The following is a 22,796-nucleotide window of genomic DNA, read 5'->3' as shown; positions in this document are numbered from 1 at the left end:
AAAGGAACTTGATTTGTTGTTAACATAAGTTATAATCATGAATACCTGATAATATTTACAAGTATTAGCATTATTTGAATAAGATAACTAATGTAATCATGTGAATAATTTATAATCCAATTGGAACCTTCTTTGTGTGTGGTTTTCAGTTGAGTAATAAGAGTTTATACTATACTTGTTTGAAATACCATTAGTGGATCTTCTAACCTTGACACTTGTTTTTATCATTGTTTAATTCTCACATTGATCTTCCATCTCAAAATTCTCATCAACTTTTTTGTTCTTCTTCTTCTTCTTCTTTATTATCATTATTATTATTATACTATTACTACTACTACTATTATTATTACCGTTAATATTATTATTACTACTACTAATATTATTATTACTATTAATATTACTGGTATTATTGTTATTGTATTATTATTGTTATTTATAATTTATACAATTTACCTACTTGTGGTTCGACTCCGGTCTTACTGAATTATTTATTATTTCGACACTCCTACACTTAGAAGAAGACATCAATCTTTTGGTTGTGTCAGTGATGATGATAACGATGATGATGAGGGTGATAATGATGATGATGACAATGATGACGACGATGATGACAAGGACGACGATAACAATAATAGTGATGATGATGACGATGATAATGATGATGGTGGTGCATTTTCTTCTTGCTTGCTTGAGTCTTATGATGTATGGCATATTAGGTTAAGACATGAGAATTATAATTTTATATAAAGCTTAATTAATCTTGAATTAATACCTAGCATGGTTTTTCAAAAAAAAAAAAATCATAAGTGTGAGATTTGTGTAAAATTAAGATTCATAAATCTTCCTTTTAAATAATTAAATGTAGTGAACCTTTAGGTTTAATTCATTTAGACATTGGTGATATAAAAATGGTGTAAATTAGAGGTGGAAAGAAGTTATATTATCTTTATATATGATTGCACAAGATATTGTTATACCTACTTGCTTCGAAGCAAGTATGAGACTCTTTAAATATTTAAACATTATAGTAATGAAGTTGAAAATCAACTTTGTAAGAAAATAAAGGTAATAAAAATTGATAAAGATGGAGAATACAAAATGACTTTTAGTGAATTTTGTTCTACAAATGGTATATTCACTAAACTACTGCTTTTTATTCAACTTAACAAAATGACATTGCAACATGGAAAAACTAAACACTAAAATAAATTATAAATGTTATGTTGGTAAGTTTAAGAGCTCTTCAAAATATGGAATAAGCTAATTCTTAATGCAGACTATAAGTTTGCCGAGTCATTTTATGGTTTGAAATAAACATATAAACAATGGTATGAAAAAATTGACAATGTTATTTTATTAAATGCACTTAAAAACAATGAAGTTGATAAATGTGTTTATGTGAAAAATATAGATAAATATCTCATGTTATGTCTCTATGTGGATAACATGTTTATTTTGGTCAATAATGATTACACAATCAAGTTTAATAAGAAAATATTTACTAATAAGTTTAATATAAAAGACTTGGGTGTTGCAGATGTAATACTAAAAATAAAAATTACATAGATATTTAATGGATTGACATCGTCCTAATCTCATTATATTAAGAAAATTATCAACAAATGCTCTTAAAGGATAATTGGAAAGTAATAAATAAGGTACTAAAATATTTAAGGAACACATTGGACTATATGTTATACTATACCTGATTACCCGATGGTACTAAAAAGGTATAATGATGTAAATTGGATAATTAATATTAAAAATTCAAAATTCACTATTTGATATGTCTTCAAACTCAATGAAGTAGGTATATCATGAAAATCCTCAAAGAAAACATGTATCGAAAGATCCATGATAGAATCAAAGTTTATTACACTTGATAAAGCTGAAGAGAAAGTTGAAAGGCTTCAAATATTTTTAACGAATATTCAATGTTCACCACAATAATTTGTGTCCAAGGTGTTAGTCAATCTACAATAGGAATGATATAAAATAGTATGTATAATGGTATGTATAGATATTACAATGTAAACATAATACCATTAAACACATACTCTTAAATAAAATTATTTTCATTAATTATATAAAGTCAAAAGAAAATATTATGGATTTGTTAACTAAAGATTTATCGAAAGAGCTTATGTATAATTCATCAAGTAAAATAAGCTTAAAACCTTTAAAAATAAAAAGAGAATAATGATAGTAGACCTACTTAGTTAATTAAAGATCCCAGGATCTGTGTTCAAAGAGAAAATTAAGTCATATAAAATTCTTAATAATACTTGAAAATTAATTAATTTCTTGCCTATTCTTCTATGAAACAAGTGTTACCTACAACATGACAAATAGAGAAGGAGCAATAAAATTTTAAGAATAAATAATTTATCATTAACAATAACATACTGCTAACTTACATTCTTTCTAAATGCTTTTACAAATAAGTATTTTACTTAAATTGATTTTTTCAAGTTTAATAAGTATTTTATATATTTAGTATTTATGCTCGGTCTATGTCTTGATTCATATAGTAACTTTTAATATAAATATATGCTAGGTTTTTGTTTCAATTTATTTTACTAGATTAACTTGACATACACACACTTAAGTAATCACATACGTATTTTAAATGTATTGAATGTAATACAATACCTCAATTGTTAACTAAGCTATATAACAAAAACATTTCCCAATATTCCAAACTATAGAGTTTGAAAAGATATTTGATCTTTGTTGTTATTTAATGTACTTCATACAATCATTATATAATAAAAAAAAAACAAAATTTTCATTTTTTTAACAAGAAATTTCTATTTTTTAAGTGTCATTAATAAAATGGTTAGACATTTTATGGATAGAGGATCAATTTTTTAAAAAGTAAATAAAGATAATATGATTTATCATGTTAGAAACATTATTCTAACCATTAATTAAAATTTCAATGGTTGTGATTTTATTTCACCTAATTAGTATTTTAATAGTTTTTATATTCTAAAAAAAATCCAAACCATTGATTTTAAAATTAATAGTTTGTGTTTATATAATATAATATAATATAATATATTATATTATATTATATTATATTATATTACCCTTAACTCGCGAGGAGTCGAGATTACATTAAAAATACATAAAATATAATTAGCTTTTATTAATTTATTAAAATTAAGTGGATATAAAAACTATTTTGTATTTCAGATGGGCCTTTGATCATTAAGCCCATTGAAATTTAAAAACCATATATAAATAACGGGATTTCTTTCTTACATCAAGAGCTGATATCCGGAGTATTTGGAAGATTCGCTTGTCGTCGACCTTACGTGTCCACCCGTTGACTATAGGAAACTAGAGAGAGGGGGGGCTTCTAGAAGAATAGTAACTGAAATGAAATCGACACTTGTAGAATTTGACTAGAATTGAATAGGATGAGAAAGCCAACCTGGGATTTCTGGAAGAACCTGAATGCAATCAACGCGCTACTCAACTTGGACTCGTAAGCTCTCGGCACCCACTCTCGTTGAAAGCATGTTCCTTTCGGTTGTTGCTTCCCTATACTAGAAAAATCAATTTCATACATGTCATTTTCTTTTTAGAATTTCATATGAATTATTGAATTTGTGAAATTTTATTTCAAAATTATGATCCAACAATTTATCTGTATTTTTAATGTATTTTTTATTATTTTTTTTAAATATAACATTACTTATATGAAAATAGTGTTCTTATTATATTACTAATTATAAAATAAAAATGATTCAAAACAAGCGGATGTTCTGCATAATTCAAGTATTGATACGTGTAAGAGATTAATTATTTTTTACTATATAAATTGTATAATGAATCTGCTCATGAAATATTATGGATTCACTGTTTAAAGTTTTTTTTTTTTGTCCTAATACTTTTTTAAGAAGAAATTTTTTTTTTCTTTTCTAGAATAAATTAAAGGTCAATTTAAGTCAGATTATTAAGAGAGGACAAGATCAAACGATGAATGACCAAAAAAAAAAATAGTGATGATTTCAAACTTCTCATAAAAAATTCATTTTGATCCTCATTCTTTCCAAATGATGCCCATTAGAACCCTTTAGATTTTTGAAATTCACTTTTGGTATATATATATATAGTCTATGGTTTGAGACATCATGGAATCCTAGCTAAAGAAAAAAAAAAGTTATTGTTCATGTCATTTTTGACCTCCAAAATGATTTCTCTTAGCATCCATAGGTTTCATGCAATGAGAGGAATTCGATAGTTGTTATTTAGAGCCTTAATTTTGCCTAATTAATTAATTAATATATATATATATATATATATATATATATATATAAAAGTTGAGAAAAATAAATCTAACCTAAATTAATTTTGGAATTTTGGGTTTTTTTGGGATTGATGAATTGATTTATAGATGTTCTAAGAATGTTGGTAAGATATTTTTACGTTAAATGACTTAAAAATTGGGTTGAAATGGCTTAAAAATTACATCAGTTCAACTTTGATAACTAACTTTTTCTCTTTTCTCTTATTTTTTTTTCTTCTATTGATAGAATCCATTTCATTTGTTGTATATCAGCATTTTTTATAATATAATACTTCATTTGATTTTGCCTCATTTATCATATTTATGCTTTACCTTAAAACTAAAAAAAAATACAATTTCACCATTTGTTACTAATAATCTACTTTTGTTATCTTTTCATGTACTTGTCCTTGTTTTTTCTTAAAAAAAAACATTTCATACTAAAAACTCATGCGTTTTATTTTCATATAATTAAATGGAAAATAATACTTGAGATAAAAAAATAATTGAATCCGATGATATGCATGACCTGCATCACGAGTTTGGTTAATTGACTTGAGTTCATGTGATTTTTTTTTTTTAATTGAGTGTTGCTTTTTACTAATTTCATCCTTTAACATTGAGTTAATTGAAGATTGAGCTTTTCAATTTATTTTTGCAAGATTATCTCTAAAAATTTTACAGGTCAACTCGAGTTGACCCAAGTAAATCCAATATATTTACGTCTCAATATTATATAAAAATATCTTCAAGTATGCAATTGATTTTGAATTCATGGTTAAAAAAATTATTTAAAAAAATTGCTCTAACTTGTGGTGTAGAGTAAGTTAGTTCTATTATCGTTTAATTAAATAAATAATTTATTCTAAGATAAAAAGTTATAAGACACAACTACATGTATTATCCGTGTTGCGAGATCAAATATTTTAATCTACATATATTTCTCTATTTTTTTTAGTTTAGTTTTTAGTTATGGTTAATGATTTTTTTATGTTTTATTGGTGTGGATAATTACTTGATTAAATAAAAACAATATTAAAATAAACAAAGTTATTAAACATAACTAGATACATTACTCGTATTACTAGATCAAATATTTTGATCTACATTCATCTTTTAATTTTTTTAGTTTAATTTTTAGTTATCATTAATAATTTTTTTTACATTTATTGGCATGAATAATTAATGATTTATTTAATTAAATACATGCATAATTTTTTTATTTATTTACAGACTTTATTGGGCCTCAAGCTAGGTTGTCTACCCTCAGATATCTAGGAGTTTATTAGGTACATGCATACATTTATTAGATACATGCATACATTTATTAGCCTTTTATAAGACCGACGTGCTAGCCAACAGAGCCATGAAACCAAGTTGTTGTCTAGCGATTTCCATACTCGTTGTATAAACGGAGCCGTAAATTTCTTCAGGTGGAGATAATGATGGCTTTGGAAGAACAATTTGGCTTGTCAATCGGCGAAGGCGGAGCGGAGAACATTAAAACTGTTCAAGATGCTGCGGATCTCATTGATTGCAGCACAATTTTACAGTAATTGCTATTTTCAACACCAAGAATTCATGGCATGGCAGAGTATGATGACATTGACTGGTGTTTTATTGCCTAACTTATCTGCAAGTTTTTTTTTTTTTTTTTTTAAAAAAAGCAAACTAAAAAGAAAAACAAAATTTAAAAATGAAATAATTTTTTAAACATTAAAACAATAATATATTATATTATCAGTTAGAATTTTGTTATTTTTTATGAACTTGTGATTAGCCTAGATTATAGATTTTTTTGTGTTTTATTTTTATCTCAAGACTATTTTATATTTAATTATATAATGTGTGAGTTTTATGATGGAGTGAACTTTGTTTAATAACTTTGTTCTTTTCAAAACTATTTTTTGTTTAATTATACTATCAAAAAAATATATTTGTAAAATTAAGTGTTATCTAAATATAAAGTTATTTATTGAAAATTATGATAAATTCATAAAATATCAAACCAAGATAAATTACATATTCCAATTCAAAACAAATAAGATTTTAAATGATAAAAAATAATAATAATAATAATAATTTAAGCCCGTCATATTTATGCCTCAAGGCCCATTTGACATTCCACACTTGAAGCCAAGCCCTCTGTCCTTTTTTTTTTTCCAGCTGTGCTGGCATCAACGTCTATAATAGGCAAACCTATTTTGGAATCAGCTCAGGTAGTGGCCATCCTATTGGGCTTGTATTGGGCCTCGATGTTATTGGGCCTTAATCCTCTCTTCATTGCTGCTCTTCTTGTTGTTGCTTCATCGATTCTACCGTTCCAAGAGTTGTGAAACTCTGGTTCCTTCTGCCATGCTTCCTGGATATTCCTGCTCTGATATTAATTTTGAAACAAACTTGTAAAATAATTCTCAAATTGAGAAATTTAGGGTTTATAGAATTGTAATAGAAAAGGGAAAGAATAAATCTAGGGAGAATTATGAGATTTATTTGTGGATAAGAATGGAGTAGACAAAGATAAGGGTGTAATTGAAAAATAAAGTACACAGTTTTTTTGACATATTCGAAGGAGCTCGGCCTCCTGTGTGATGTGATTTGTTCGAAAACATTTCCTACTTAATCTTCCCTTAATCTTATGTAATTTATACTAAAGAAACATAATTAATGCAAATTTAAATTGAAATTGAAATTTTAAAGATCCTGATTGTTATGCTTTTAACAAAAATCTATTCCTTCCCCCATTTTAGAGTTTGCCCAAATAAAAATGGACCAAAAAAATTTCTTGTTTAAAATTATATTTTTTAATATTTAAACGAGATCCTGCTCGTTTAAATATATTACTATTAAAAATATATTATTTTTATACATTTCAATAATAATAATAATAATAAATTTAAAGTTTAAAACACTCTTATTATTAGAGTGTGTTTTGTATTGTAGTAGCTTTTATAATTGTAGTTTGAAAAAAGTTATTTTATAAAAAACACTTTTTAGTTAAGGTTGGTTTGAAAAAATATATATTTGGTTCAAAATGTGATTGAAATTGAGGTTGAACAAAGAGTAGTTTAATGTGTTTGGTTAAAAAATACTTTTCAAACTGAGGTTGTGAAATAATTTCAAAAAATATATATTAATATTAATGGTTTTTTAATTTAAATATTTTTAGATTTAACAACTGCTATTACATCATGAAATAAATAATATTTTTATATAAAATATTTTTCATTGTTCCATTAAACTATTTATAATTCCATCATGTATAAAATACATCCGACAAGGACTATAATTTCCTTGGTTTCTTATGCACGCAACAACATCAGGTAAAATATTATCAAAAATAAAATTGAGATTGCGATCTCCGTCTAATTTATCATTAGTGCCATTGAATAATGTTAAATACTAATTTTTAAAATAAAACACAATTAAAAATTAAAAATTAAAATTTTTATTTTATTTTACTAGGTGGATAGGTTGGTAGTTATGTTTTAAAATAATATATTTTTTTTATTTTAGAAAATTTATTTTTGATATTAATATAAAAAAAATTAATTTAATTTTTATTTTAAAAATAGTAAAATAACAATAATTTAACCATAATCCAAACATGGCCATAGAAACTGTTTTGTTTACAAGGTGGAGGTTGTGGTTGAAACAAAACGCAGGAGCTAAATGTTTGGTAAAGACAAAAACAACATTTACTGTTCATGAATTCCATTATTTTTTGTATTGCAAACGTAGGGTTAGAAAAAGCAGCAAAGAGCTGGTTTCATATGCTTCCCGCTTATTTTAGTAAATAATTGAGCTCTTATTCTCTACGAACTCTATCAATCATAATAAATTAATTCTTATGGTGTCAGATATTTATGTTCATATAAAGTAATTTATTACATATAGAGTTTCTTTTCTATATATGTCAATGCCAAACCATCACTAGCTTTCTTCTTATAAATGATGATTATCTCATAAATGCTATTTCAATCTTCTGATTGTTCGTTTGCTTGACTCTTGAAACACTATCGTTGCTTGGACTGTCGGTGCTTGATTTGTCATTTTTTTCCTGAGTGGAATCTACGTGTCCTCCATCCAGCCTTCCTTTCCATCCAACTGTCCATCTGTTTCTCCCATTCCCAGGTAACATCCTGACCCTTCATACCTGCCCCATTCTCTTCCACTTTTTCTGACCTCTCTAATTTCTCTCTTTTCTTCTTGTGCAGGACTTCGAGCGATTGAATCGACCATTTTATAGCCTTCTTCCTCCTTGAGCTTTCCAGTCCCTAAACCTCTGACATATTCATTGTCGTCTCTTGTAAATCAGAGAAGAGAAAATATTTGCCTTGTATTATTCAATGAGCAATTTGCCGCTTATATACAAGTAATTCCCTATAATTGTGCTGCACTATATTAAGAATTTGAGTTACAATAGGAGTATTACAGTTGATAGGATCAGGTCTACATATTTCTTTCCTAAATAATTACGTAAACTTTGGGATATTCATTGATTCTTTCTTAACACTCCCCCTCAAGTTGGAGAGTGAATATCGAGAACTCCCAACTTGCGAATCATGGTAGAGAAAATCTCCTTTCCCAATGGCTTAGTGAAGACATCCGCAAGTTGATCTGCTGAAATAACAAATTTGGTTATAATGGATCCATCCTGTATTTTATCCCGAATAAAATGACAATCCATTTCTATATGTCTGGTTCTCTCATGAAAAAATGGATTAGCCGCTATATGCAAAGCTGCTTTGTTGTCACAATGTAGCAATGCTGGTTTCGGATGCAGTATCCGTAAATCTTTTAACAATGAACGTAACCATGACAACTCACAACATGTACCTGCCATGGCTCTATATTCGGCTTCTGCTGAGGAGAGTGATACTATTTTCTGTCTTTTTGTTCGCCAAGAAACAAGTGATGATCCTAAGAAAACACAATAACCTGTAGTGGATCTCCGAGTCATTGGGCAACCAGCCCAATATGAATCACAAAAGGCCCGCAGAGATAAATCATTTTGAGAAGAGAAGAACAAACCCTGTCCAGGTGCACCTTTCAGATAACCCAACACACGCAAGGCAGCTTCCATGTGTGGTTTGCGTGGTGCATGCATAAATCTACTCAGCACATGTACAGAATACATGATATCCGGTCGGGTAATAGTCAAGTAAATTAGACAACCCACAAGTCGCCTATAATGCGATGGATCTTTAAGTAAATCACCTGCATCTGAGAGTTTTGTATTTTGTTCCATAGGAAAATTCACAGGTTTAGCACCCAAAATTCCACCATCCTTCAGAATTTCCAAAGTGTACTTCCGTTGTGAGATAGCAATACCTTTTTGTGATCGAGAGACCTCAATTCCCAGAAAATATTTCAAGTTGCCCAAATCTTTAATTCGGAAACGACTATGCAGAAATCTCTTGAGTGTGTATATAGCCTTAAGGTCATTACCTGTGATCAGAATATCGTCAACATATATCAACAATGCAGTAAAGGATTTACCGTTGCGACAGGTAAATAATGAATAATCTGCTTTAGACTGAACATATCCGGCAGCTTGAATAGCTGCAGAGAATTTAACAAATCATTGACGAGAAGCTTGTTTTAATCCATACAATGACTTGTGGAGGCGACACACCAAATTCTTCCCCTGTCACGGAAGACCAGGAGGTGGACACATATAAATTTCTTCGTGAAGATCACCATGAAGGAAAGCATTGTGCACATCTAGCTGGTGAAGGGACCAATTCTGTGCTGCTGCCAGAGCTAACAAACAACGGACGGTGATCATTTTAGCAGTAGGAGAGAAAGTGTCATGGAAATCGATACCTTCTAGCTGTGTGTAACCCTTGGCCACCAATCAGGCTTTGTGACGTTCAATAGTACCATCTGAATGGCGTTTAATTTTGTAGATCCAACGACATCCAATAGGTGTTTTTCCAGGAGGGAGAGAAGTGAGGGACCAGGTGTTATTAGCTTCTAATGCTACCAATTCAGATTGCATGGCAGCTTGCCACTAGGAAAGGGAAGCAGCTTCGGTGTAAGAACGAGGCTCAATGTCCTGGTTAATGATGACAGTATAGGAGCAAAGCTGTGGAGAGTAGCGATGGTAAGAAAGAAAATTACAAAGAGGATAGCGTGTACCTTTTGATGAACCAGACGAGGAAGCCAACTATGGTTTAGGAGACATTACTTGGTTGCAAATGTAATCACGCAAAGCAAGTGGAGGGCTGTGATGGCGCTGGGAACGGCGCAAGGGCTGCACAGGGATTAGAGGAGGAGATGACTGAGTGATATTGCTGGGAACTGAGGGAGAAAAATTTGGAGGAACTGTAGGAGGAGAAGCAAGATTGGAAACGTGGAAGTCTACAGTAGGAGCATCAGGTATTGAAAGAGGCAAGACAGGGGAGGAAGCTGCAGAATCAGGGGTTAATGCATGAGTTGCATGAATGGGTGGAGATGATTTGTAAGGGAAAATGTGTTAGTGGAAGACAACATCACGGCTAGTGAAAAATTTATGGGTGGTAAGGTTGTATAGCTTGTAAGCTTTTTGGCCGATCGGGTAACCGAGCAAAACACAACGTGTGGCTCTAGGAGCAAATTTGTGTGCGGCATGCACTTCAGTGGCATATGTAAGACAACCAAAAATTTTAAGATGTGAGTATGTGGGGACCTTGCCATAAAGCTTCTCAAAAGGAGTTTGGTGGGAAAGAAGTGGTGTAAGTAAGCGATTAATTAAATGCATAGCGGTAAGAACACATTCTGCCAAAAAATACAAAGGGAGATGAGCTTGAAAACGAAGGGCACGTGCAGACTCAAGAATATGGCGATGTTTACGTTTTACAACCCCATTTTGTTGAGGTGAATAAACACAAGAGTGTTGATAAGTAGTGCCATGTTGACGAAAAAAATTGCCCTCCATTATCAACGCGAATATTTGCGATGGATGCATTGAATTGTGTTTTGACAAAGGAAAAAAAAATTATGAGTAATTTTTGTGTTTCATGTTTGTGATGTATAAAGAATACCCACGTAAATCTAGAATAATCATCCACAATTGTTAAAAAATATTTAGCACTGGACAAGGAAGGAATTTTATAAGGGCCCAAAATATCACAATGAATTAATTCAAATGGTCAAATAGATGAAATTGAACTAGCGAAAAAAGAGAGTCGACATTGTTTTGAAAAAGCACAAATATCACATGCATCATGGAGTTTGAAAGAGAAATTAAGTAAATTGTTTGCCATAAAATTTAATCTAGAGGAAGATAAATGCCTTAATCGGCGATGCCACAACTCGGTGGAGGAGATGACTTGAGAACAAAATGATTCAGTAGTAATGGCTGATGAGGATTAGAATTTTGGTGTCGGTGTCGGTGTTGGTGATGCTAAGGCAACCAAGTAATAAAGTCCGCCTCGTTGTTTACCCAAACCAATCGTCGTTTTCGTCGCCAAGTCCTGCAAAATACACCAATAGGGAAAAAATGTTACTGAACAATTTAGGCCTCTTGTAACTTGACTTATAGACATCAAATTCACTTTAAAGGACGGAACACCAAGCACATTTTTGAGAGAAATAACAGAATTTAAAGGCAAAGTCCCGGTAGAAGTAATTAGAGACTGTTCTCCACTAGTCATAGTAACCGGTGGTAAAATAGAATTCTGACGACTATTGACAAGCAGATTTGGAGAAGAAGTAATGTGATCGGTTGCACAACTGTCAAGAATCAACTAAGGTAGTATGTATGGTGCGTGCAACAAACTTGGAGAATAAGCAGCAGTATTGGCCTGAGGTTGAGGGGATTGTTTTGTTCCATTGTTGTTCATAATGGACAATATCTGTTGAAACTGTAAATCAGAGAAGCCATTCATAACCGACTGCATCTCTTGCCTTGTGGGACCTTCCTTGACGTAATTAGCTGAAGGATGAGTAGACTTGTTGTAAGGAGGACGATTGCCTTGACAGTTGAAATGGTTGGTTTTATGTTTTGGATGGCCTGGTGGGTAACCATGCAGTTTCCAACATGTATCTCGTACGTGATGATCATTATCACAATATGAGCAATGCAGTGGCTTACGATTAAAAGAGTTGGAGCGAGAGGAAGCAACTTGTCCTGGACGAATTGCTAGAGCTTCGATAGCATCTCGTTGAACTCCCATGGCTGCAGTTTCTATTGTCTCATGTGTATCATTTAAGCTGTGTTGCTTCTCTTCTTGAATGATAGAGGAATATGCTTGTCGAACATCAGGGAGAGGATTCAGCAATAGGATTTGTCCTTTAATGGCCTTGTAAGAGTCATTAAGTCCCATGAGGAACTGCATCAGCTGTCTTCTCTTATGGTCTGCTCCACAGGAGCAAACAGTGCTGCTATAGTAACCCAATTCATCCCACAATCCCTTTAGCTTTATGTAGTAAGCTGCAACAGTCATCTGCGCTTAAGAAATACAAGTAATGTCCCTCTCAATCTGAAAGATACGTGGGGCATTAATCTGAGAAAATCGATCACGAAGGTCCTCCCAAACCTCCTATGCTGTAGTTGAATAAATAACACTGTCTGCAAGTTCTGACGAGATTGAATTGAGAATCCATGACAAAATCATGTCATTGCATCTCTTCCATAAAGCATAATCGTTTGGTTGGCTCTTGGCAGATGGTACATGTACTGATCCATCTATAAATCCCAACTTATTTTTAGCATTCAAAGAAATCGTCATAGACCTGCACCAGGTGGAATAATTGTCGCCGTTGAGAGGCTTTGAGACCAGCACCAATCCTGGGTGATCAGAATGGTATAGAAAAAAAGGATCGAAGGCATTGTTCTTGCCTTCCTTAGAAGATTATTCATGCTCCATAATATTGGACAATGGCAGGGAAAATTGGAGCAAGAAAAAAAACGGCAGAGAGTTAGATTACAAGCTCTAATACCATGTAAATCAGAGAAGAGAAAATATTTGCCTTGTATTATTCAATGAGCAATCTGCCCTTATATTCAAGTATTTCCCTATAATTGTGCTGCACTATATTAAGAATTTGAGTTACAATAGGAGTATTACAGTTGATAGGATCAGGTCTACATATTTCTTTCCTAAACAATTACGTAAACTTTAGGATATTCATTGATTCTTTCTTAACATCTCTCCTAACAGAGACGGGGAAGGAGAGGAAGGGGAATTCGGTAATACTGCAACGGTTTGTGGATGGGAATATCCAGACGAACCTCTTAAAAAAACTGGAGTTCGGAGGGATAAACGAGCGGATAGATGCATTTTGTGATCGATCCTGGCAGTAGCACAGCAACCTGTCCATGGAAGTTCAAGCCAGGACACTCGAGAGGGGAATTGCTGGAGCTCGTTCAGAAGATATTCCAAGTGCCTTTGGCAGTAAGGGGCAGGCGTGTGAACAAAATACCATCAGTTTCAATGAGAAATTGTGCATGTTGTCCAATACATACAAAAGAACTAAAACATCATCATCATCAGTGCACTTGACATCTTGCACGAATAATACGACAATGTTAAGAACCTAATACGATAGAAGTTTTACATGATAAATGAGAAGCCCTTAGCATTGGTCAGACAACGTTGGCAGCAACCTTCGGTTGAAGTTCTTCTGATGCTAGAGGTTTTCCAAAGCAACCTGCATCTGGTGGAGGTGCGGCACTAATACCAGGTTCTGTGGTGTCTGCCTCTTTTCCTGCTGGCGAAGTGGGATATGGACTTTTGCTCACCGACCTGAATTTTTGCATCGTGGAACCATTAAACACATAAGAGCACAGCAACTTGGATGCAATGCCAGATACAAAATCATTAAGTTACGTGTTGTTTTGAAGATAAGATTCCAGACAGACAGATGGACAGAGAAATTAAAAATGCAAACCGTTACCTGTCCCGTCGCTTCTTGAAGAAACGCTGCAGGGATTGTCTCCTTGCAATAGGCAATTCTAAAACCAAAAAAAAAAAAAAGGAATTAAAATGAGAATCATTAAGCAACATTCGTCATAGAAGATAAAGAGCAATAAAATATTTGAATTCGAACATTAGCTGTGTTTCAGTCATGTTCTATAACCATTACCAGCTTGCATTCTGCAGATGGAATTCTGACGACTGTATGTTTGGCCCTGGGGTGCAGCAGTGCTTTGCATTGAAGGAGACTTTGTAAGAGCTGGTGTACCAGTAGGAGAACCACTCTTTTTCATGTCACCAGGTTTGACAGCAGCTGCAGCTATAAGCATAATTTCATGAACCTAAATGGACATGGTAGAGAGTTAGAATGGAATCCCACATGTAGAAATTTATTCAAGTGTTGAAAGTTTTAGTGAGGGAAGACCTTTTCTGCAGGAATTGAATCAAACACGACAACACTTCCACCATAGAAGATGGTAAGCTGATCTGGAGTAGGAATGGTGACATTTGGTCTAGAAGTCGCCATTGTCATGGGCCTGAAGAAACCAAAGATAAGTCATTACATTATGTTGAACTTGTCTGGCATGCGTTTACCAATTAAATGACTTAAATAAGCAAAATCTCTCATTAATAGTGTCGGAAGTATATCTATCAAAGAAAGAAATGTTTAGTAGAAAATCTCTCATTTATATTTTATATATTATTGACTTGTTGTATTTTATTTTTATAATGTCTAGTAGAAAATATACATTTATGAAAAACTTAAAAATTGATAGTTTTGATTCAATCTCAAAATGATGCACTTGATAAATTTGTGGTTAATAATCAACAAAATACTATACTTAGATCCAATTTAGAGAAAAATGAAACTAGTAACTGAAGAACAACCAAATAACTCTATAATTGAGGTAGAACAAAATAATATTGATATAAATACTACTAATAATAATTACCTAGAAAGTAATGATGAAGCTGGATATTCTAAAAGATCTCATTTTTAATTTTGTCTTCCTCGTTCACCTTAAGCTGGTTATGCTGGCTAGGTTACTTTTAATTATCCCAAATCGCTTGCCTTTTGAGTAGTTTTTAGAATAAGATCGTTTTCTGCAATTGATTCTTCTACTGTCTAAAAGTCTCACTGGCTGGCTTGGTGTTTTTGACCCACCGGAGCGTACATGGAAAGTTCTTGCTGTGCCTCCCCCTAAATGCCCTGAGAATTTTGTTGCGAAAATTGAAGGGAAAGTTTATGTTAGAGCATAACAGAGACATTGTAGTTATTTATGCATATTTAAGCTAGATCAGCCAAAGATGGTCTGACGAGAGATGAAAACCCTCGATGGCATGGCACTTGTTGCCAGTTTCTTGTCATCTCATTCAAGAACTGACCTCCCCGGAATGATGAGAAACAGCGTCTACTTCCTCTACATACCCTCTTCTTCTTGCCGAAATCTTTCGGGACAGAAGGAATTGAGGCGTTGATTGAGCCATGGTTACTACTGCAAAAATTTATGGATTTGGATAAACCTAATTTGTTTCAATCGGGAGAGATGGGAATTTGTTTTCTAGGGAGAGAAAGGAATCTAATTTGTGGATTTGATAAAACCATAATACATTCAGAAATTTTGTATATATGTTATCGGTGCGTGTTATATTTTATAAGAGGATAGTTTAGTTTTTTTATTTAATTTAAAAATTTCATCGGTGTCTAAAAAACAAAGTTTCGTCGTTGAGTAATAAATGAGAAATTCATGGAAAATTACAAACCACACGTGACACGTGAAATGGTGTATAACACATCTTCACCAATATTGCTTTTTTTAACTAGAAGATGAAGAGTTAATTATCGACACTTTGAGCTATCCAAACATATTTTTTGTGCAAAAGTTAATGCATGTTTGTGATAGAGGGAACAAGGTCAAATTAGCAAGGAGATTTTAGAGACTTAACAACACTTATAACTAAAAAAATTTATGATTTATTCAAATCATAAGTCACTGAAACATTTAAAAAGATAAAATAAGTTAAATCAATGACATATCAACTGTATAGAATTTATTAAGATCTTTTTATATATGATCAAATACTAACAAGGTAAGGAAAATGTAGTGTTTGATGCACCACCTAGAAGGTATGTTTTGTTTTTTGTTACTCTAAATGCGAAATTGTTGGATTTAAATCTGTAAAAGAATTTTATGCCAATAATAATGATTTCACTAATGTTCATGGTCAATATGATATTTATTAAATCCATTGAGACTGATATATATAGTATTTTTTTTTTTTATGAAATGAAGCAGATGTTCTCATAAGCAGAGGTATAAAGGATATCTGGAACTAATATGTAGGTTCTTGTCATAAGACATATATATTAAACTAGCTCGCATGAGAATTCCATATAAATATATTACATATGTCTGTGGAAAGGCTCACATGATGGTTGTGTAAGTTATCATTAGACTTAAAATCACTAAGATGTCTTAAATAGAGAATGTTATGTTTTGATCTTGTTACTCGTTATCTTAGTAAATGTAACAAATTGATAGACATTGAATATAACATAAACTATATAAAAATATTTTAGTGATCAAGAGAGAATTCATCACCCTAGGTGAATTAGAAAAAAAGATCAATGACTATAATGTTATAAACAAATATGATTTGACATAACACACACTTCATGCTAAAATATCTAATCAAAACATTGTTGATGAAGGAATAATAATTACATTGAGAAACCAAATAATAAAAGGTTAAAGTGAAACTACTTATGACTTTTCTAATAACATATTGCATTACAATGCACTTAATCTTAAAATATAAATTAATCAATTATTAAATTGATAATAAATTAAATTGTTTGATTTATTAATTGTATTTATTTAAAATTATAATTTATATTCGGGCCACCATATTCGAAATTTAATGAGTCACATACATTAAAAATCATTAGTCAAAAATTAAATAGAGATAATTAATTAAGTGTGACTTGATTGAAAATAATTTTAGAAATTAAGCACTAAAATGTATTTAATTCAAATATTGTAATTTTAGTCTTAAAATAATCAAGTAAGGACTTTATTGATTACATTTCTAAAATTATCTTCAAATAATACATGTATATTATTTAAGAGGCAAATATTATTTAAATAATAGAGTGCTAGCTCTCTATTTTATAATGTTTATAGAATATTTTATAAATATAGAGTTACGCATCTTATTTTTTAAGAGATTGTTTATTAGATAAAAAAATCAACGTAATTCATAAAATAAAAAGCTGGCACTCTAGGCATTCTAATCTCTCTCTTTTAAACATGGATTTAAAAAATTTCTTACTGATGGTTCATACAAATTATTATTGAAGACCGAATAATTAAACAACTTGTGGTTTATTACAACTCAACATTTAAATAATTACTTAAAGCTAGATATCATCAAATCTTCAGATAATAATTTCTTAAGTCATTCTAAATTTGTCTAATAGATTTTTAGAAACTTTCAAATAATTTTATTTTATTATTTTCACTTAATGTATAATGTTTGAGAACTTAACAAAATGAGATGCTTCTTGTTGCTCAGAGCATGACAATCGACATGATCATGGTTCGATGGGTTTCAAAGTACTTCTCTCTACTTTGTTTGATAACTAACATGGATAATTGCAAGTTGAGCTGTTTTCTTTTATTTTTTTATATTTTATTTGATTATTCCATAATGTTTCTCTTTTTATATTAAAGGAAGAAAATTTTATTAAGAGAGAAAGTAGCCAGCTAAACACATCCTTTGCATCACAAAATATAATCAAATAACTTTCCAATCCTGTTAAATATAAGCCAATGGCATGCCTTGAAAAAAACTCCATGTTGAAGGCTAGCACGAGGGAGGTTAGGGAGCTTAATGTAATATTTTATTTATAAACAAATTATTCATTAAAAAAACATACCAAGTAATTTTAAATTAAAAAAAATAGTTAAAATTATTAAATCAATTTAACTTCACATGTATTTTAAATAATATAATTAAATTCAATTATATAATTTAATATTTCATTCAAAATATATAAATTATTAATTAAATTCAAATTTAGAATTGAAAACAAGAGCACCATGAACACAAGTTCTTTCCTTTTTCTTAAAATCTAAAAACAATAAACAAGAAATCTCTCAAGTTATTTAAGTGCTTTTTCAGGCACTCACTAGCTCGCTTTCAATTTCCATAACCGACATTTTTTTCACAAATAAAACAGATCCTATCTTCCATTTCCCCTTTGTTTCCTCTATAAGCCAACAAAAAAACTAAGATTTTTTCCAACCTAAAACAGGAAAAAAAAATTGAAACTTTTTTCTAGTTTGTAAGAGTAGATTCATACCAGTAACTTGGTGTCCAAAGATGATGAACCCCATTTTTCTCCAACAAGCCAGCACCTTGCTTGCAAGATCCCATAACCTCTTGCTCCTTCTTCACTTCCATATCTTCTCGTGGCTTCATTTCCTCACGAGAATCAGGTTGTTGAGCCTCCATTAAAACCAGATCGGAGACAACAAAAGAAATTCAATCTCTTGTTCTTGTACAGGGAAATTTCATGTGAAAATGGAAAGAAAGAAAGAAAGAAACCAGCTCCGGCCTCCTTGTCCTCCACCTGAAACCGACCCAGGTTTAAATAAAATATCTGTCGATCATATAGTGGTTATGTGGTTTGAGGAATTTAAAACGTGGCAATTCTAATTTCACACCCTTTGTCTGTTTTATTGCCTTTTTTGTGTGCCCATTAATGGTTCTGTCCTCCTTCCTACACACATGTACAGCTCACCACCACTTGTTAGGATTTTTATTCACAAAAAATGCTAGAGAAATTCATCATCGCACATGGAACAAATTTAATTTAATCATCTTGTGTGATTTTCTTAGCTATTAAAATTGGTATGGGACAAAGATAGCTAACAGAACGAGTTTTAAATCAATTTTAAAAAATAAAAAAAATATATGTTTAAAATTTTAATATTTCATATAAAAACATTTTAATACAATACATCTCAATATATATATATATATATATAAAGGCATAAAGTGTAGTATAGCTATCTTACATTAAAAAGTTATAATACAATTCATATGGATGTAAAATATAAAAAAATATATAATATGGTTATCCCACATTAAAATTTTAAAAACAATTTATGTTGATGTATGATATATATAGTTATTTCACATTGAAAAATAAAAAAAAATAATGAATGTGAGCTATAAAAAAAAAAGTGAAGTGTAATATAGTTATCCCACATTGAAAAATTAAAAAATAATTCATATGAATATAAGTTATATATAATTATCTCACATCAAAAAATTAAAAAACAATCTATGTGGATGTAAGTTATAAAAAAATTATGAGACATGAAGTGTTGTATAATTATCCCACATCAAAAAGTTAAAAAATAATCCATGTAGGCTATATATAGTTATCCAACATAAAAAAAAAATCAAGAAACAATTCATCTGAATATAAACTATAAAAAAAAATATGAAGCATAAAATGTAATATAGTTATCTTATATAAAAAAAGTTACAAAATAATCAATGCGGTTGTATGCTATATAAAAAAAATATGAGGCATGAAGTGTAGTATAGTTATCTCACATTGAAAAGTTAAGAAATAATTCATGTAGATTAATAGGAGAAGATGTCGTCATTAAAGGATGTTGATGATGTTTGTGCTAAGTATCCAGTTGAAAGAGAAACACTTATGGTGAGGAGAGTACTGAATATACATGTCAATGTGGATATTTGAAAAATTTAAAGGGAGAAAATATTTCACACGACATGTCGTGTTTATAATAAGGTATGTACCTTAATTATAGATGATGTTAGTTGCACTAATATAGCTACTTGAATTGGTGAGAAAGTTGAACTTGCACACTACCAAACATCTCATACCTTATAAATTACAATAGTTGAATGATGGTTGTTGTTACTCATTTTTTTACCCAATAAAAGAAAAAGAAAGCCCAAAAATACAAGAAAACATCCTAGAAGATCTCTCAAGTTGGTGGTAGAGGACTAAAACGATAAGTGAAAAAGTTGGATGACCAAAATATATAAAATTAAAAAAATTAGCAACCTAATTTTGACTAGAAAAGCCCTATTGGTAAAAATATTTTTATTTTGGGTAATGAAATATAAATTTGGATGATTAAGGACTCAATGAGAATTTTAGTAGGCTTAATTCATTTTATTGAGGACTTATTTGCAAGGAAAATCAATTTTTAGAATTAATTTACGTATTAAATGAAAGAAATTGAAGTTTGGGGATTGAAATTAGACTTTGAAAGGTTTAATTTGTCAAATTAAAGGCTTAATTGTGAAAAAAAAAAGTTTATAGGCCAATTAAGGACTTAATTGCATATCCCCAAGACAAAGGACTAACTTATAAGTGGCGCACAATTTCAGGAGTAAAAATTAGTCAAATCAAGGGCCCAATTAAAAGGAATTGAAATTTTGATGGTCAATTAAGGATGAAATTGAATAAATTGAAAACTAAGGACTCGTCTGTAAGAGGCGTTGAACTCTAAAGATGATATTTGAATTTGGTAGGGGTGCAATTGCATATAATTAAAAGTTAGGAGATAATTACGAGCGCAATTAAAAGTAATTGAAAGAGAATGGATCAAATTGAAATTGGCCAAATTCAAAATTAAGAAAACCCTAATTTTTTAAGGTTTAACCTACATGAAGTGTCGTTCACCCACTGTTCATCTCTTTCATTGGCAATTTTGGATTATTAAGTGAGCATGTTTAATCAAATGAATGTGGTGTCTCTAATCATCTCAAGAGCTGTAACCGCCATCATTTAACTGAGAAAAGCCCCTTCTACAACCCTATACCTATGAAATTGGACATTCACACCCTAATTTTTCGATAAAAGTCTCTAACTTCTTGCCCCTAATTAGCTTTCTCTGCATTTTCAGATTTTGTATTGATCGTGTTGACATTTTTGAACGAATGAATGTTAAGGTACAGACCTCCAAATTGAGCAAGGTTGGATCCAAACGAAAGGTGTGCACCTCATATACCAATTTCAGGTGGTTTATGATGACATTTACATCAAAGTTGCTCTAGCAAAGCCTCGAATTTGGTTAACCCAGTCAGCCTTGACTATGACACTTATTTTTAAAAAACTATCCATTTTTTTCATGTGTTCACACTTAAAGCTTCTCAAAGAATTCTTATCAATGACTTTAACACTTCCCTATCAATATCAAAAGGTCATAAATAGCTCATTGTCCTCTAAGTCTAACAAAACTACCAAGTATCCCTAAACCAAAACAACCATTACAAAACAAGTTTAGTACAAATGCTTCCATCTATTAGCTTTTGTCCATAACCCTCTCACTTTGATTAAAAGGCTAAGTTTTGATTAAATTTTTAAAGAATCCACCATAAAACCTAGAACATTCCTATAAATACCCCTGAAAATCAAAACTAAAAAAGAGGAGAAAAGGGAAAAAAGAGAGGAAAAATATAAGGAAAATACTCTGTTAATTGACCTTATTGTAAAGGTTTAAGAGCCTAACATAGAAGGTCTAATAAGCTTTGGAAAGAAGAAGAGTAAAAGGGAAAGAATACAGGAAAAGAGAAGAAAAAACCAGCAGCCTATAGTCCGCAAGCTTGGAGAAGGTGTAACAATGTAAAAACTCAAAGGTGAAGTCTATGTGGTTTGCCCATTCATGTGTTTTTAATGTTTAAACCTATTTTGATGTTTTTTGAACTTGTTTTAGTGTTATGATGCTTTTTAGTTTTTTTTTTTTTTTAATATATAAAAATATTGTTTGAAGTTGTTGTTGATGTTACTGTGTAACACCCTCAAATTATAATGTCATGAAATCTCAAACATTTCTTTATTAATGTCAAGTATTGAAGAGTATGTCTAAGATTATGAGATTTTTTTTTTTTAAATTTCGGCAGAGTTTCCTTTGGTTTATGATGTTACTAAGTTATCGACTAGACTTCATTCAATCACAATACTCAAAACTTCCACTTTGATCCAATCATCCTAGGTCATACAACATTTCATCAAACAATATTTTACATAATTATACTTCGTTGTATTTTCTCAACCTTACATCATCAACAAATAACACATTAACTACAAACAATTATAAACTCAAAAGATTCATATTGAACTAATTATTACATTAATATGCATCCATCTTTTAAACATGCATGATTATAATTACTAAATATTCTTTTCAAATATTTTAATAATATTAGTTCCTTACTCATACATTTTAAATGTATCAGTACCAAAAACAAACATCTTCATGATACATATATTACAATCTACATATAATACAAATTACATATTGTCGCACCCGACATCGCGGCGGCCTTAAAAATTAATAGATTCTTTGGAAAGAACGGATTTCTGGCATCATGTTCTTTAATGGTGAATGGTCTTTGTTTAAGGAGTCACCACCTAGTATTATGGTCACTAGGAACCCTAACTGGTCAACAGAGATTCTATGATCCGAGACTGGTTACGTAAAAGGGAAGATATTATCACCCCTTAAACGTCCTACCTAAGGTAGGCTGCATTGCTGGTC

The 22,796-nt window shown here is 30.8% G+C and overlaps 1 protein-coding gene across 5 annotated transcripts; it reads right to left on the bottom strand.

Moving 5' to 3' along the window:
• Nucleotides 1–13,428: 13,428 nt before the first annotated feature.
• Nucleotides 13,429–18,964, bottom strand: LOC118053693 (protein TIFY 3B). 5 transcript variants are annotated; one of them, XM_073406126.1, is made up of 7 exons: nucleotides 18,569–18,964; nucleotides 15,368–15,412; nucleotides 14,627–14,738; nucleotides 14,372–14,543; nucleotides 14,183–14,240; nucleotides 13,844–14,031; nucleotides 13,429–13,672 (listed from the first exon to the last, which is right to left on the bottom strand). In XM_073406126.1, the coding sequence occupies exons 1-6, from the start codon at nucleotides 18,718–18,720 to the stop codon at nucleotides 13,872–13,874; spliced, it is 699 nt and encodes a 232-aa protein (XP_073262227.1). In that variant the 5' UTR covers nucleotides 18,721–18,964; the 3' UTR covers nucleotides 13,429–13,672; nucleotides 13,844–13,871. The 5 variants fall into 5 exon arrangements, with proteins under 5 accessions (XP_073262227.1, XP_073262228.1, XP_073262226.1 ...); XM_073406127.1 differs by lacking the exon at nucleotides 13,429–13,672 and having other exon boundaries at nucleotides 13,697–14,031; nucleotides 18,569–18,714; nucleotides 18,814–18,963; XM_073406125.1 differs by lacking the exon at nucleotides 13,429–13,672 and having other exon boundaries at nucleotides 13,697–14,031; nucleotides 18,569–18,963.
• Nucleotides 18,965–22,796: the final 3,832 nt, after the last annotated feature.

Source organism: Populus alba, chromosome 18 (assembly GCF_005239225.2).
Source record: "Populus alba chromosome 18, ASM523922v2, whole genome shotgun sequence".
In the NCBI taxonomy this organism is placed as follows: Eukaryota; Viridiplantae; Streptophyta; class Magnoliopsida; order Malpighiales; family Salicaceae; genus Populus; species Populus alba.
The sequence above is the reverse complement of the archived record's forward strand: the minus strand, read 5'-3'. Positions and strand labels throughout refer to the sequence as shown.